The sequence below is a fragment of the Lissotriton vulgaris genome, unplaced genomic scaffold (genome assembly GCF_964263255.1).
Source record: "Lissotriton vulgaris unplaced genomic scaffold, aLisVul1.2 SCAFFOLD_2105, whole genome shotgun sequence".
Classification (NCBI taxonomy): Eukaryota; Metazoa; Chordata; class Amphibia; order Caudata; family Salamandridae; genus Lissotriton; species Lissotriton vulgaris.
Window position 1 is genome coordinate 219,118 of NW_028253154.1, and position 18,259 is coordinate 237,376.

The following is an 18,259-nucleotide window of genomic DNA, read 5'->3' on the forward strand; positions in this document are numbered from 1 at the left end:
TGCCTGTTTTGCTGCCTTTGATGTTCTCCTTATTGTAATTAACAAATGGAGTGCGTCTCAAACTGCTCTTATGGGGAATGACTTTGGCCATTCTTTTCCACAGCAATTAGAAAGATTGCTTGGAAAAAGACACTTCACTTACTGCTTCTGCAATTACACAGCCTACTTTTACTGAAACACTCGACATTTAAGTGGTCTTTATTAATGGGCAAACAAAAGTTGAAGAGTGAATTATTCCAGGTAAACAGGTGTTTTACATTGTTGGAAGGAATTTAAAGGGTGTCTTCATTTAGCATTTTCTAGAACTGTATACAAATATCAAAAGCAGGGGGCGAGAATCTGCAGGATACCCTCCCTAGTGGCAAAGCATAATCAATACATCCTACCAGATATTGAGGACTGCAAGAAAATGCCTCTTTTGGCATTATCATTCCCCAAAGTTTTGGATTGATTCTGCTGGTTTTTTGATAGAGTGCACGAGGTTGGCTAAGCACACTTCAGTGCCAGTATGCTTACCCTAAAAAGTGTGTTTGATTGGCTTACATCTAATTGGTATGACTGTACTTACTTATAAGTCACTAGTATATGTTACAAGTGGTACCCAGGGTGTGTAAGTTACAGTGCCTATTGTGCCACCTTGGATGCAACAATGTGAACACATGTTTTCCAGCCATTGCAGACTGACAGAGCCGTTTTACACTGCTAAGTCGACTTTGCAATTTAAACCAATGGCAAAGCCCAAACTTCACTCCTTAAAATACAAGTCACCCCTATAGGAGGCCAACCGAGTCCTAAGGCAGAGTGCAATATATTAACAAGTAGGACATGCATCCTAGCAGTAAAGACTCCAAATTGCCATTCACTGTAGAAACGTTAGAAGCTCCCATTGGCGAATACAGGGTTACACATTGACAACTCTGCTATGTTAACTTGTGAATTGGACTACTACAGTTGATACTTCAAGGTATCAAAATGATCACTGCATTAAATTCGACTTGGGCATCAAGTTAGGATTAATGCAACTTATTAAGAAATGCAACTTTTAGAATGTTGCCACTCTGTTGCCCAAGTCTTCCTTTTGCCACTCTCAGATGCTGGCCACAACACAGCCTTCTGAACTCCTAGGGAGAAGTGTGAATGATTCCCAGGAGTAAGAACCGAGACTTGCAGTTGGAAGAGGGGTCACCTCTCCATCTAATAAAGCCACACAGGGTGTGAGTTCAAAAGGGGACCTTCAAAGGGAGAGCTGCCATTGAAAGGGCAAATGATTAACATATGTGAGAAGGGCTGCTCTTCTGTTGTGGTAGACTGGCTTGGGTCAAGGACAGTATAGACCAGCTTTCAAACCGTTTTTTCTGTAGGGGTGTAGCCCTCAGTCACACCTCTAGGGTGGACTACCAAACTCCACACGCAAATAGGGGACCTGCCAGCTAGAAAGTGGGCAGAATAATGCACCCTGGGATTGCTAGATGCCACACCACAGGGAGTAGCCGTTACTAGCCAGTGGATCCCCCCACCACAGTCTGGTGGCTCCCTCCCTTGATGGCACTTTCTGGGCATAAATCTGGCACCCACACCTCAGATCACATATGGGCTGCACCAAAGCCTGGACTGCACCTGCGGATACTTGGGTTAGCAAAGAAGACTGTGCATGGGGTGACCGGCTCATAGAAACAATGCCACTGAGCCCCACCCAGAGGTCTGTTGACTGACTTGCTTTTACAGCACAAGGGCCACAACAGCGAAAGCCCATTCCGGCCACTCAGTAGCCACAATAGTTTGATAGCCCACTGACCGCCGATGTGCAGCCCCTACGACCAAGTCCAGATGTTTACAGTAGCACCAGAGTCTGCCGGTCCTTGGCGCGTCGTCGGAGTGCAGTTTAGTCGCCCAAGATGGCCACTAGCCTTTACCAAAGGGAACTGCTGGTTTAGTTGCGACCGGAAACTAGTAGTTAAGTGTCAAAACTTGACTTTCACTGTAACAGAGGACTTTGAGGGACATCGACCCCTGTAGTCAGAATCACCTTACCTGGACTGTGGACCGAGGAGTAGCCCCATAGAGACCCCAGTCGACCACAGAGCACCCTCAGCAGCTTCAACTTCCTAGATCCTTTGCATCAAGACCACTCCATTGTAGCCTATGGTGGTTCACCAATAGCGCCTGGAACTGGACTGGACTGTTTTAATGTCAAGGTAACTGTTCTACTGCTGCAAATTCCCCCTCCCCACCGGACATTCGGATTTGGTCATCTAAAGTGGGCTGGAGTAGCTTAACACAACTCTTTAATAGCTTTACAAAGTTTCTAAACTGTGCGATTACCAAAGCTTGTTCATGTTCATGTTAGAGTGAAAAGCTGAGATTTGTGTTTTATTTAAAGCTCTGTAGCTCCGGAATCCTCTAGTGGATTTTGTTCGTTTTGGTGCCTAAATTAAAAAAAAAAAAACAATTTACACTTTTATAAACAAGTGTCTGAGTTCTTTAGTCTTGTGTGACTATTTCATTGTTTTAGTACTTCTAAATGCTTTACACTTGTTACTTTGTTTAAGCTTGGCTGCTTGAAACCTAAGGGAAATGGCCCAATGGAAGGTGCACTGCTGTAGACCTATGCAAGTAAACTCTATATAAAGAAATATTTGAGGTAAAAGGCAATGAGCTCAAATGTATGCAGGATAATACAACTAGGACTGATTTTTAGTGATGCTCAGACTTACCTCATCAGGAGTATCTTTGGGTTACAATTATTTACTCATTTCAGAAGCCAGTAAATTTATGCTCCTGTGTTTAGTTTAAAGGAGATGCTTTTTGATGCCACTTTGGCAGGTACCCTAAAGGTCTACCGTTCCACACACCTCACTCACCCTTTTGAAATCGGAATTCATGCACACAGATAAGCCGCAGGAATTTATACAGGGATAACACATTCAATACGATTACAACAACATGGATAACAATCAAGAGCATGATCTGAACTGAACATTGCGCAATAATGTTCACAATAACTAGCCTTTGGAACTATTTACCCCCAAACAATTCTGCATCTCACCAATCAAGACCACCCCCTCGGCAGAATGGAACTAAAAATCTTACGGCGTTGACATAGTTGCATCAATTCTTATGGGTCCATCATTTGTAAGGGAAATTACACATCTTACAACCTTGGGCATCCCCGTAGCGGTTTAAAAAAAATATATCAAATCGGGACTGACTCACAAGGGGCTATCATGAATCCCCAGTGGTCTGATCGTAGCCTATGACCACCAAATTCTTGTCAGCAATTTGATCTTTTGAAAAGGAATGGTCCGTTATAGCATGGTGGAATCCCAATAATAATATACTGGGTAACTGCAAGGAAATGTTATACACATACATACCCCTGCACAATAAAGGCACCTCAAAAGTGCACATGGAATTAATAGACGCCTATCCAAACTACCATGCATGGAGTTTGAAATGAGAAGCAGCCAGTGATTAAGTATGCCACCTAGGTCGACAGGTGAGGGCTAGCGTCCTCTCTTAAGGTGTTGTATTTCTATCTAGGACCCTAATTCGATATTCCCAATTCATGCCCTTATGTGGTTATAATAAATAGTATCCTTATAAAGGCATAACAATCATATCCATATTTAGTAATAGCCCATGCAGTCCAAAGCACGGTAAGGCTACTCCCATAGACTCCTAGAAAGCACAACGCGGTCTTTAAACAAACCAAGCCTCCAGCTGCCCGGGAATTCCCCCTGCTTTTGTTTTGCACGAGAACTCCTGGAGTCCAGAAGGAACTGTTAGTTCTTAGTGACGTCTTATGTCCAACCTTACATCAAACCCGGCACCTTTCAGGTATAAATATATCAATGTTGCCTTAAGCAAAAACACGGTGGTGGGGAGCAGAGCGACGTTCTACTTATACGAGAGCCCAGATATTGCCAGAGCTGAAGGAAGCCGCCCCTACCTTTTTGACGCGCTGGAGAAGCTGCCTTTTCTCACGCCGAAAAATCCAGCTCCGGTGTTCCCAAGTCACCCTCGCGGGTTGCTGGGAGATTGAGTCCTGAGAAGCGAGATACAAGACCTCCTTCATTCTATAACCAAGGTACGGAGCGGATTAAAACCTTAGAGAGAATTCTTGATTCCGATACTTGGCAAAAAACCTAACTTAACTTAAAACTGCAACTTACTTACTCCTTCCCACGTATTAGGCTTAGGTCAGGTGCACTGGGGTAGGCGTTTCTTAGAAGCATCAGTTGAGTTTGTTAGTCAATGTTTTTATATATGTACATATTTTATCCATTTTAAAGTATCACATGGCTAAGAAACCATATCAATGCTTTTACAGTATTATTTCATAATACTACTTTTACTGTACGCACTTTACTTTATAAGTATTGCAATTGTAGCAATTCATTTCTCTTGCATGAGAAAGAAGACTGCTCAATAAAATAACACCTTTTATTGAAAATGCCCGTCTCTATTTCTCTGCACTCTGGTGAAATTAAGCATGCACGATTGACTGAGTGAAATAGCTGTCTATTGTTTTCACACAACTCTAGAGATACAGTCTTTATTCTGAGGGAGCAAAGTTGTCATGTTTATGCGGTTGTTCGAAACGAATCCCTTCTTGTCTAAATCAGGACGGTTAACCCTTTCCTGAACATTCGAGAAAGTTTCTAGTGACCTCTGAGCTAGCTGGCAAAACTAATTAAGTCTAACATAGTCAGTAGAGACCTAGATGACCTCAGTCCTACATCTACACTGTTGTTTATGTTATTCCAATGTGCAGAGCCTATTGGGAATATAGAACTACACTACAAAGGGACACCTTGGCCCCCTTGACAGGTCAGATACTAATCACTTAAAAGTACAAGTTAATATTCTAAATATAAGGAAAGGTTCCTTGATTCAGATTTGTGTAGCACTGTGCATCATGGCAAAACTGATAGAATTCACATTCCTCTATCACACAACAATGAACTACCTCTCTGGTACAAGTTTATCAGTAAGTGTTGGGCCCCTGAGGTACTTCTGGAGGGACTGACCTTAGGCAGAATTGTTCTGACAGTGGAAGACCAGGTCTAAGGGAGATCACCAGTTTACTTTTGCACACTGACTTCTACTTTAGGCACCAATCAGGTACTATATGTGAAAGACATGCACAAGCCATCAAACTTCATGGGTTTATTTTTGTCTGAGATCTTAGTGTAAACGTTTGATTTTGCATCCTCTATGTTTTGCAAAGTCTTGCAAACATGCAAAATGAAGGTCAATCTCCACCCCTTAAGAGAAGCTATTCGCTTGGCTAAAAAAAGTTGTAAAGGTAGCGCTACTAACCGCCTGGCCTTAATAATCTTCTCCAGATCACTTCTCTACTGAGACCAATAATAGTGGAGAGGAGCTTGTCATAAAGCTTCAGCCCAGCAGAGGCATACTATATTCCTGCTCTGTCTTGAGAAAACATTTTCTCTTCAGAAAACGTGGTCGTAGCGAGAAACCAGTGGAGAAAAAAACTATTCCCAATGTATTTATTTATCTATTTAGTATATTTGTAGAGCGCAAGACCTGTCACCCAGAGGGCATCCTGGCGCTTTGATCAAAAAACCATAGAACTTCCACAACTTAGGCTATTTATGGGAACAGGTGGGTTTTTAAAGCTTTTCTAAAAGAAAAGTAGTCCTTGTGGCTTCTCAGACAGAGTGGCAGGGAGTTCCAAAGTTTGGCCGCTGCGACACTAAAGGAGCAGTCACCCATCCTCACTCTGTGAAACCTCGGAACTACAAGAAGATGCGCCGAAGAAGAGCGGAGGGGCCGCGAAGCAGAGTACCATGCAAACATCTTTTGCATAGGAATGGGGCCCTGTTGGTGAACAGCTTTAAACACAAGACACGCAGCTTTATATTGTACCCGCAGATGAACCGGGAGCCAGTGTAGGTCTCTTAAAGCAAGAGTGGAGGAGCTGGACCTAGGGCGAGAGAGCCAGTTTGGCGGCCATGTTTTGCACCCGCTGTAGCTTACCGGTCAGATTTTTTGGGGCCTCCAAAAGAAGCCCATTGCAGTAGTCGAGGCGACTTAATATGGTCCCACAAACTACTTCCGGCCTTGCTTGAGCGGGGAGAAGGGGCAAAACCTTGCGCAGCATGCGCAGCAGCATCATACACGGAGAAGTGGTTTTATTGACGTGTATGTCAAGCTGTAGGTTAGGGCCAAAAATCACCCCCAAATTACGGGCTGATTCCGCCGCCAGTACTGGCTCAAGGAAGGTACTAGGCCAAAAGTTCTCTGGGAGTGCCCGCGGAATCCGGTCGATGTAACAATGGAGTACCTCCGTCTTGGAGCTATTAAATTGTAGGGAATTAGCTCGTAGCCAGTCTGCTGTGGCTGCCATGCAGCGATGGAAAGTATCCAGCGAGAAAGCATTATTCCCTTCCAAAGAAAAGACCAGCTGGGTGTCATCGGCATAATTAAATGCCGAGACACCGAAAGATTTTATTAGCTGGACTAAGGGATGGAGGTACAAGTTAAAGAGTATAGGGTTGATGGCCGAGCCCTGTGGGACCCCCTGTCCTACCCTCCTTGGCTCAGAGCTGAATAGTGGAAGTGAGACCAACTGTTGCCTGCCACCAAGATAGGATGTCAGCCAATCTCTTGCCCCCTCAATGACCCCGCACTCCTCCAGTCTCCTGACAAGGGTCCGATGGCAGACCGTGACGAACGCGGCCGACATGTCGAGCAGCACTAAGAAGGCTGCCCGACCACTGTCGACACGCGAACGAAGATTGTCCAACACGGTCACCAGCGCGGACTCCGTCCCGTATCCGGGGCGGAAGCCAAACTGGTCCTCATCGAACCAGCCGATGTTCTCCAGGAAACCTGAGAGTGAACGAGTCACCCATTTTTTCAGAATCTTGATCGGAAAAGGGAGCAAGGAAATAGGCCTGTAGTTGGACAGACAGGCAGGGTCCAAAGTGGGCTTTTTTAGCAGAGGTGACACTACTGCTAATTTCCAGCATTCTGGTACCGATGCCGACTCCAAAGATTGGAGACAGATCGAGGACAAAGGCAAGAAAAGATCTGCGTGGAAAGCCTTCCAGAATTTGGGGGGCAGTGGGTCGAGCGGGGACCCCGAGGACACCGTATGTGCCACCTTACAGAATTCCTCGAAGGAAGGGGAAGGAAAAAACCTTAGTTGGGGTCGACTGGAGGGGGTAACCGGAGCTCCCAAGCCAAGGTCAGGGGCATTGAGCTGGGGTCGACTGGATGGGCTGTCCGGAGCTCCCAGACCCAGGTCATCACCAACCGTCTGGGGTCGACTGGGCAGACCCACCGGAGCTCCCACACCCAGGGCTCCCAAGGTGCAAACAGAGCCAGTCGGCTGGGGTCGACTGGGTGAGCTGCCCGGAGCTCCCGGACTCGGGCCAAAGGCATCAGTCTGGGGTCGACTGGGCAAGTCAAACGGAGTTCCCATATCCGACACTCTTAGAGGAAGGACAGACGACCGGGGTCGACTAGGTGGCCCGGTCGGAGCTCCCAAACCAATGCTAGGAGCAATTGGCTGGGGTCGACTGATCGAGCCAACCGGAGCTCCCGAGCCGACGGCAGTAGGTAAAGGGTGCGTTAGGCCCTCTAGAATCTTAGCAGTCTTCTCCTCAAAAGCAATGGCCAGCGAGTCACAAAGTGCCTGCGACGCACGAACCGTATTGGCCGCACAGACAGGGTGGGACAGGTCCTTGACAATTTTAAACAGGGCTTGGGATTTATTAGACGCCTGAGTCAAGGAAGCTTCTAAGAAGGCCCCTTTGGCCCTCTTAATCTGAGCCTTGTAATCACGCAATGCGAGCCTGTACGAGATTTTTTCCGGGGCGGAGTACTGCTTCCTCCACACTCTTTCAGCACGTTTACAGCTCAGCTTCAATTGTCGTAGCTTTTCCGTGTACCAGGGAAAAGCCCTATTCACTCTCCCTCTAGATTTACGGAGGGGCACAAACCTTGTCAAGCGTATCAGTAATCGACCGGCATAACAAGGAGTAGCTTTCCTTCACCGAATTACTCAAGCGGAAGTTAGCAGGAATTAGGGAGGGCCTAGGAGATGAGCTGAGCAGTCGGGACCAAGATCTGCCCCATTTCGAAAGTCCTACCCCGGCGCCTTCCGAGGAATAATCCCCTAAACCTAGAGAAAACGCCACAAGCGCATGATCAGTCCAGCACTGGGCTAGGATGTCGTTAATCACTGCCGATCCACCGTCAGCAAAAATCAAGTTCAAGACATGACCACCCCTATCTGTCGCCGAGCGAACCAATTGCTGCAGTTGGATGTCAGCAAGAGCCTGGCAGAGAGACGTGAACGCTCCGTCTGCAGGGCCCCCCTGCCATAGGTTGAAGTCGCCCAGGACCAACAACTTCGAATGGGTGTTGGATAAGTCATACACTAGGTCGAGGAACTCTGGTAGAGAGGAAGCCGATCCCGGTGGCCGATAACACAGCACACCCGAAATCAGTGCTTTCGCCGAATCTTTAATGGAAAACCCCATCAATTCAAAGCCCGATACCTCGCTGATTTTAAGCTGGGAAAGGCCCAGCCATTCACGATAGATGATGCCAATCCCACCACCCCGGTTCTTCGGTCGAGGGGTGTGGATAATTTTAAAGCCTGGGGGGCAAGCCATCCCCAGTTCAACTGAACAGTCCTCCTGAGTCCAAGTTTCGGTTAGGAACAACAAGTCCAACCCAGAGGAGTCGATCAGCAAGGCAATCTCAGTGTGGTGCTTGCAAAGCGACCGAACATTGAGCAGCCCACAAGACAGGGATTGAGATGGAGAAGGAACGGAAGCCCTCTGTATCACGGGAGCCTGAGACGGTCTTAGTTCCAGCAGATCCGTCCGAGAGTAGATCAAGCGAGGGGAGGGCGGAAGGCCAGAGGTAGCGGCCCTATGCGCGCCCGATGCGCGAACGGGCGCAAACGGGCTTACCTCTGGCGCACCTCCGGCTTGCCTACGTCGCGCCCGCTGCGCGCCCACGCTGCGCGCCCACGCTGCGCGCTTTTGGGATGGTCGTCATTTATAGCCGTAGGCGCACGAGTCCTATCCCGCGATCACTATACCCCCCAACCAAGATGGCGCCCGCAATTCGGCACTTCCTGGTTCCCTCACTCACCCAAGATGGCGGCTACCAACCGCTACGCGATGTCCCTGAAGCCCTAACACGGTGAAATATTCCCGCAAAGTGCGGAATGAGGACCCAATTTATGATGCAGGTAAGAGGGGGAGACTGGTGCTAAAATAAGCGCTAAAGCAGGAGAGAGCGCAAAGATTACCAGCGCGAGCGCGCAGTGCAAGGATTAAGTTTTTAAAATTATTAAAATCGGCAGCAAGCGCAGCAATGAGTATGGCAGCGCGCTATGGTCAAGTAATCTGACCTGATAGTAAGGGAGTTGAGCTTTTATACACTTCCAAGCGCGATCACTATACCCCCCAACCAAGATGGCGCCCTCAATTCGGCACTTCCTGGTTCCCTCACTCACCCAAGATGGCGGCTACCAACCGCTACGCGATGTCCCCGAGAGCCCTGAAGCCCTAACACGGTGAAATATTCCCTCAAAGTGCGGAATGAGGACCCAATTTATGATGCAGGTAAGAGGGGGAGACTGGTGCTAAAATAAGCGCTAAAACAGGAGAGAGCGCAAAGAATACCAGCGCGAGCGCGCAGTGCAAGGATTACGTTTTTTAAATTATTAAAATCGGCAGCAAGTGCAGAAATGAGTATGGCAGCGCGCTATGGTCAAGTAATCTGACCTGATAGTAAGGGAGTTGAGCTTTTATACACTTCTAAGCGCGATCACTATACCCCCCAACCAAGATGGCGCCCGCAATTCGGCACTTCCTGGTTCCCTCACTCACCCAAGATGGCGGCTACCAACCGCTACGCGATGTCCCCGAGAGCCCTGAAGCCCTAACACGGTGAAATATTCCCCCAATCAAGTGCTACTCTGCGCACAAGAACTCAAAAGAATAGGTCGCCATATGCAGTGGAAAAAAAGGAAAAAGGTTTAGCTCCAACACCCACCTAACAGAAAATAACTGAATTATCTAGTAAGGGGGAGGACGTACTCCTTGATCTTTTTAGACTCGAGATAAGCTTGGTAGACAGATGGGTCATGATCGGATACCTCCCAATGAATAAATTAACATGGTGTCTTAGAGCCAGACATGAAATGCTGGCTCTAAGCAACAAGGAGCAAGGTTACTCATTAAGTGGCCCAAAACGCTCAGGGGGAATAGCCAGCAGAACAGAACTGGAAGGGTAGTGTGGGTATAGATGTTCTAATTGCTATATGTTTTTGAGTGTACTGCTTGCTCTGCGTACATCTATCACTATTTAAAGACATATGAAAAACAAAATAACTCTGAAAAGGGTAAAGGATTCGGGAAATGTAAGTTATGTTACACAAAAGAAATGTATGTAAGAAAATAAAAGAGCAGAGCCTTGTGCTAGGGAATTGACAAGGTGCTGGATGTTCAACACCTACTGACATAGCGAGTGGGTGCATTTTCTGTTTAAATGTTGAAGTTTCACCACACTACATAAATTTCGCAGAGTCAATGATGTCTGGCTATCTACATATACCAACACGCCTCATTGAGTTTACCATTTAGTCATGTGAACGGCCTGGTAAAGTACTAAGTGATGGCAGAACGAAGCAGTTCCAAGTGAATTCCTCATATTTTTTGCTTTCCGGAAACCAGGTTGAGGAGGACTCACAAGTAGTGGATGTAGAGTAGAGAACCCCCACCACTGGATACATGTGGTGCAGGTGTTCACTTGCAGAGGAATAAGATACTACCACACAAACATTGTACAATCTGCACACATGATTTTAGTAAATAACTACATGATTTATTTAATTTATTTTAAATTGAGTTAGTTTAAGTATTTTCAATAATTGTTCATCAAATGTGTTTCATTTACTGATTCAACTTGTATACTTAGATGATACTGAAGGTATTTTCAGGGATTAAATTAACATTAGCATGAATTGTGGTGAAGGAACCTGTAACTATTCTACCTGATTCCTCTCAAAGCAAAAAAATAATAATTAAGAAATGTTTGCTTAGAGATTTTTAGCTTAAACATTACAAACACAATCATACAAGTTGCAGCATCTGCTTATTTAAAAACTGTGCATGTTAAAAGAGTTATCACGATGAGGAGCGAGTCCTGCAATTATTAGCAATGGGTGTCGTCATTTGGGGGGTGGACCTATTGGCTACCTCATGCTTTCCAATGATAATGCCAGGATCAGATGACAATCAGTTCCTTTCAGCTGACGTGGGTCTGACTAAGCATACAAAAGTGCTGACAAAGTCATGCTTTTGCACTTGGTGTATGCGAGTGGAATACTTCTTGGCCAATACATACCTGTGTGGATCTCCGGGACTGCCGCATGAGGCGAGACCTTGCCTTCCGCTGAGACTCAGACTCCTCATCGCGGACAGGCGTCTGGTAGGATCTAGGGAGAAAGGGTTAACACGCAGAATAAGAGATGATAAACCACAAACAATTTTAAGCCGCCAATGATTTCTGTATTGTTTTTGAGGTCAAGAAAGTATGTTTTTTCCGATAGTTTTCCTCTGAAACATGTTTTGGGGGCAAAATTGAAGGAATAAAAGAGCGGCAATGGTCACTGAATACAACTTAAAATTATGTCAGTTGGCACTGTTAACTATTGTCTGTTATCTGGTGGGATATACAGGTCAGGAGGTGATATCCCAGCAAGACTAACTCTATTCTGCAAAGATTGACAAATTAAGTAACTTTAAAGTTGCTATTAATATCTGTTTTAGCACTTAAAAGCAGCAAAACTGTGGTATGAAGTGATACATACACATAACTATTTAAAGGTAACAATCATTACTAATTTTAATACCATGTGATTCTTGTGCAGGTCATAACCGAGTCATTCTCCTGGTCATTACCTCGAACTACTTTACACTTGAATATGTAACTTTACAAACCTGCAGACAAGCGGGGAGTTACAGTGGTCCGGAATGGTAATAACTTTAAGGCTGAGACCGTATCCTAATTACTGGATGGGGGTAGTTATAAGAAGCTGAACAAAGACCCAACCAAAGAGATAACCACATGCATTAAACTGGTCACTGACAGGGGGCTGTATGAAGGTTTTCTTTATGATCAAGAGCATGATTCTTTTAATAAAAAAACAGCCACGTACACTCACGATCTACACACTTCCTAATATCCACAAAGGTTTGGAAAACTCCTGGGTAGACCCACAGTCTTCGGGTGTGGTTCATTTCTGGAACCGGTGTGTAAATATGTGGATCTATTTCTCAAACCATGTGTGTTAATAAGGAGGGCATATCTCAGGGACACCATGGAAACAATTAAATTGGTGGACAACATTGCCTTCAACCCTAACTAGCAAATTCTTGTGACTAAGGACATTACATCCCTCAGCGAACGGCATTAGAAGTTATTAGGACAGTCTTAAACGCAAGGGTACAACCAGTACAGGTCCCTACTGACTTAATTATTGAACTACTGGATATAGCAATGACCAAATGTTTTTTCTTCCAATTTTATTTTTACTTCCAGGGAGATATCTTCCTTCAATCCAAGGGAGCCGTGAGGGGGAACCTTTTGCCCCGGATCTAGTGATCCTCTATATGGAAAAATATAAGGACTAATACATTTTGAGAACCTGCAGGCCATATATTGACTATATAACCCCATAGCACCGATATATAGACGACGTCCTTATGATATGGACAGGAAGTGAGGAATTTCTACTGGATTTTTACAGATGGCACAAATTTGAGTACATCAAGTTCACTCTCAGTTGCAATACTGAAGGAATAGATTTTCTGAACATTACGCACAAGGTACAGAATAATCAGTTTTGCACCACACTCTTTAGGGAACCAAGTCAAAGGAACACTCTCCCTAAATATTCAAGACACCATCCGAAAACGTCTGGGATAACCTGCCTTACAGGCAGTTTCTGCTATCAGAAGAAACTGCTCACATAAGCATTATTATTTCAGAGAATCTGAGGACCTCTTGGAATGCCTGGAGGGGAGGGGGATCTGAAGAAACTGGTGAAGACGGCACACAAAAGGGCTTAGTTGTGTCCTAGAAACACCCTCTGTGAACCCAAGCAGAGAAATGATTTGATCCAGGATAGGATGACTTGTGTCAAAAAATTGATAGACAACATCTGTTAACACTGCAAACCAAAGAACCAAACTCCAAAATGGTATTTGTAACAAGGCACTCAACCATGAATGCCAAACTCCAACAAATAGTCAATGCAAATTGGCATATCTTGAGTGCCACGAAACCCAAGGAAAAGCAGCTACCAAAACCAGTCTTTGCCTACAGAAAGAATAAAAACCTCAAAGACCTTGTCGTGCGGTCTAGAATGCAAATGAAGAATACAGATCTAACACAAAGATCTCTGACTGACATGAGCCGGGCATAGGCAATTTCAAATGCCTCTTGCACTGCCTGTGAATTTGCCATTGAAACCAAAAAGTGGTCCTTCAACAACATATCTATGCTCTCCCAAACTCTGACGAACTGTAAAACCACAAATGTGGTCTACCTACTGCTATGCCCTTGCAACCTAGGGTTTGTAGGTGAAACTGCACGAAGGATGTCTTCTCGTCTGTCTGAACATAGGTTCCCCATCCGAACATGGAAAACCCAAGCTCCACTAGTCAAACACTATGTGGAAGCTAAACACAATTCCAATGACATTCGTTGGTTTATCCTTAAAAAAATCCGAAAATCATCAGGTACACTAAGCACCCAGGTACGAAAATGCAGAGAAGTGTACTGGATTTTTACTTTGGATACTTATGCCAAAGGGCTGAACAATGAAATACCCTGGGACCAGGTTCTAAAGTATAATCATGGTTAATCAATAGATGTAACATATTTAATCCATTCCTTCAGCCCCACTTTAAAAACATTTTTCCCTTAAGACTGTAACACAGGGATTACATACTCATACATTTTGAGAACAGAACCCATTACTACTCACACTTTATGCCCAAATATAATCACCTTCTGTCACTTATGGTCATCCAAAATTTATGTCCCGACCTTTCAATTTTTTTTAACACTTATACTTGGCCGGCATTGCACCTACTGGATCCTATACGTATAGAAAACCAAGAATAGGACCGTAACTGTTTTAATTTCACGTCATCAACACATCTTAAGATGGCCGCCACACATGCCGAGACTCGCTAGTGAATTTTAACTATCTCCCTCACACTTCCCGGTCAATCAATCATTGCGTCCGGTGTCACACCATGCCCGAATGTGTGCGCATCCCAGTTACAAATAGAGCAGTAGCTTCCTGGGACGTTTAACTCCTTCTGACACCAGAACGAGACGCCGGATAACCAGATCCCCTCATCGGAGGACGCTACCAATCTCTGGAGCAGGTACAGACCCCCTCTCGCCATCTTCAGGCAACCACTATAGGGCTTTGCAACCTTTTTCTCTCTTAATACTACTCTTTAAAAATTGCCCTGCATCTTCATTTCTTTTCACAGACAATTCGCATCCCCCATGTATCACCCATGCTGACGGCCTCGGAAATATCTAAACATAAATAACAAGGTAACTAGACTTTTGCAAAGTTATGGGAAACGTTCTGTATGAACTTAAAACGCCCTCCCACCCTGGTCAACCACAGCTTTTATTTATACTCCCTTTAACTGTTTCCTTCATAGTCTTTATTACACTGAGGCCCGGCAATCGTTAAATCGGTTGAATCCAGTGTTCTATTATCCAGGTACTTCCAACCTTTCCCCTGGTCGTGTTGGTGTGATTGCGAACATAAATACCTACCCACCACCCTCCATTCCCTTCACCTCTGTTTTCCCTCCCCCGCCCTACACCTGACATGCTCTACTTTGGCACCTAGAACTCAGTACCGTTTTCTTGTGTTTTGCATCTTCTACAGCCTATTATATCGCCGACAACCATATGATAACTTCTCAACTCCTCCATGACCATCTTATCGTGGAACAGGTACCACCTTAACCAAACTATTTGATCATTAGCCTTTTTCTGAATGCATACCACAGACATTAATCGTTCGCCAATGTTATGTTCCCAATAGAGTGAAGAGTTCAATCATGTTATTATAGAGGAGTTCTAGCATTGATCCCAGTTGCATACTAGTGGACACTGCGGTTACCATTTCCTGGTAAGAACCTATACCATATGCTTCACATTGTTCAAAAACCTCTGCCATCTACTTAGTAACAAACTACCCTTCTAAAAACCTCCCCTCATTTCCATCCTTCCCTGTTACCCCTCCCTTCACCACCTAACTCCTATCCTGTTCTTTAACATAATATCACTAACGCTTCTGATACTTAAATATCACCCTTCCCCTTAGACCCTACCCAGTTGTTATCCCGTGTCCCTTATACTGCTAAGTATATAGACTAGGATCGGACTAGCTAGAATATCAATGCAGAATCACCAGCCCACATAGATAAACTGGTCTTCGCATTAGTTATAGATGAAAGAAACGGTCTACAATGATAAAATGTGACTATGTGCTAATAGTTTATGCTAGTGCATGTAACCATGTATATATGTACATAGTAAGAATCTTTTTATTTCCTATTCTCTGTTCTTGAATTAAACCACGGTTCTGTAAATATTGAAGCACTGAATGTATTTGTAAACTTTATAAATAGGACGCTGTACTGACACTGATATGGATTTTTTAATGTAATTTTTATTTGCATAGGTACATTTGGAATATACATCATGGCTTCCTGATGAAGGCTAATAGCTGAAACGCGCGTAGCAATTACCAATTACCTCTAGCCATGATCTCAGACCAATACTAAGCTATTTTGTATTTTTGCATCTCTTGATTTATTTATCTATTGTATAAACATTCGAAATGTACTGTGACCTAAAGAAAAAGATCATAAACTGCACAGTAAGAGATTCACAGCTGAATCTGAAATAATGAATGTGTACAATATTATGTATTTATCAATTATATACTATATAAAGGAAAACATTTTTTCAAGATTATTATTAAATAAAATAAATCTACTTTTTCTATGCACACTGTCAATCCATAGTCATTACTGTTTGATGTCAGTCCATGTCCATATGAAATCCATGTTCCTAATTTCCTGTTTTTCCAAATAATAAACATTCAATACACACAGCAATGAGATACAGAAAATCATTAACCAAAATTGGTCACTAGTATCAGACAACAATAAGATGAGACAACCTCCTATCCATTCCTTAAAGAAGGGAAAGAACATTAAAGACTACGTTGTGAGCTCTATTATAGGGCCCACCATACAAATTCTATTTAACCTGTATTTCAAACGCAGGGGGCATGTTGAATGAAATTAGAGATACTTTCAATCATAAATGGATAGACACACATTTAAAGAGCACACTAACTGCAATAGCACTGACGTAATCTATGTGATTAAATGCCGGTGTGATTTGCTTTATGTGGGCCAAACGCGTCAAAATGCAAGGACAAGAATTCTACAACACTGCAGAAGGGTTAAGTGCAAGCTGCACCACTTGTTGTACACTTCACCGCAGAGAAGCATCCAAATAAGAGCATTAGGTGGTAGGTAATTGAAAAAATACACCCCAACCACAGGGGTGGTGATATTGGTATCATTAGCTTACGTGAATGCAAGTGGATACACCTTTTGACTCATTAAACAGGGGTCTTAAAGAATTTAGGGAGATATCACGACAGGTGGCAGGTTTTAGGAATTGGCAATTTCCACATCTTAAGGGCAACTTCACCTTTATTCCCCTGTCCCACATCCTCAGCAAGATGCGTTTCCCAGGTTATTGTATACCTCGGAGGACAGGAATGTTTTGATATGCAACTGCCCATTCACACCCATCCAATTGCCTAGAGATGACGTCTTAAGATGAAACTTCAGACCAAACTAATTTAAAAAGTCGCTGTATGTAGCCTCCTGTCCTGCCCATGTACAGATGTACATACACATAGATATGATGGTCGCATAGTTTACCCATGATCCAATGGATAAAGTTTGTTCATCCAAAGAATTGTGTCCTCAATACAATCATGTACACTTATTTATATCTTAATTTGTATACATTTCAATAGGTTTTCAATGTAATCATGTATATTTTATCTTTCTCTTTTTTAAAAAGGATGGGCATCCGTAATTGTTCAGCTGCATAATCAAATGCGATAGGCCGTGCTGTCCCTCATCTTTTCTTTTTGCATGAAACATTCTTTTTGCCCGTTCAGTTATCCTGCTGGCCTTCTGCTCTTTCCACACTGATTTACCAGGTTTTGACCAATAGGGGGCCTACTCGTTGAGACGGAACCTCCAGTCAGCCCGGGTATCTCAGTTTTCATGTCAGTGGCAACGAGCACGTCGACCTGTCAGCCGGCTTCATAACCTCGGCGAGTGTGGCTGAACAGTCGCTGCCAGTCGTGTAAGGAAAGCTACCGCTAGACAAATGTGTAAGTTTGCGCGTGATGTCCGTAATGGACATTTGTCCTGAGTATTATATTACCGATCTGGAATGCTTTTAATGGAGAAATTTCACCTTTTCTAGGCTAATTGATTTATCGGAGCATGAAGGTTTGAAAACAAAATTTGCACGGCTACCTCCTGGCGACTCGTACAAGGTGAGCTGAAATAGCTGTTAAGGCCTTTTAATCCACCGATCGTCCCTACATCATGGGTGCGAGAATGTTTATATGCTCCTTCGTACATTCTAGGGGGAGACCTTTTCCATATGAATAGTTGAGCCAAACTGCCTTTGAAATTTTCGTACAGCATTTGGATTTATATCTATGGCACTGCCTTGGATAATATTAGCATCCAGGTGAGCAAGGTTTTTTTAAGGACTGACCTGCACATTAGGGTTGTACTCCCGAGGTACACATATGGTGGTGATGTACTATTATGTTTTAGATGGATTTCTACCACTTGTTAAGAACTAATCTTTATCGGATTTATTGCACACCTGTGACATAGATTGTCATATGTAGTTGACATCTGCATCCAGGTAGTAGTAGTTTTTAGGTAGAGTAATTTATTACTCGAAACCTATTGTGTTAGAACAAACTCTTGACCAAGCGGATTTCTCACAATGCATGTTGTGTACTGGAGCATGAAGCTTCGCCAGGCGCGCGCTTGGCCTCACTCACACTCCATATGCCTGCTTCCCCTCCCCCGCGCTCCACGCA

General features: G+C 44.1%; 1 protein-coding gene across 1 annotated transcript in view; it reads right to left on the reverse strand.

Moving 5' to 3' along the window:
• Nucleotides 1-18,259, reverse strand: part of LOC147661146 (uncharacterized) — a 320,930-nt gene that overhangs the window by 176,889 nt on the left and 125,782 nt on the right. Inside the window, exon 3 of the mRNA XM_086951282.1 lies at nt 11,401-11,491. Within this exon, the coding sequence (XP_086807408.1) occupies nt 11,401-11,491 (91 nt within the window). The remainder of the gene's footprint in view (nt 1-11,400; nt 11,492-18,259) is intronic.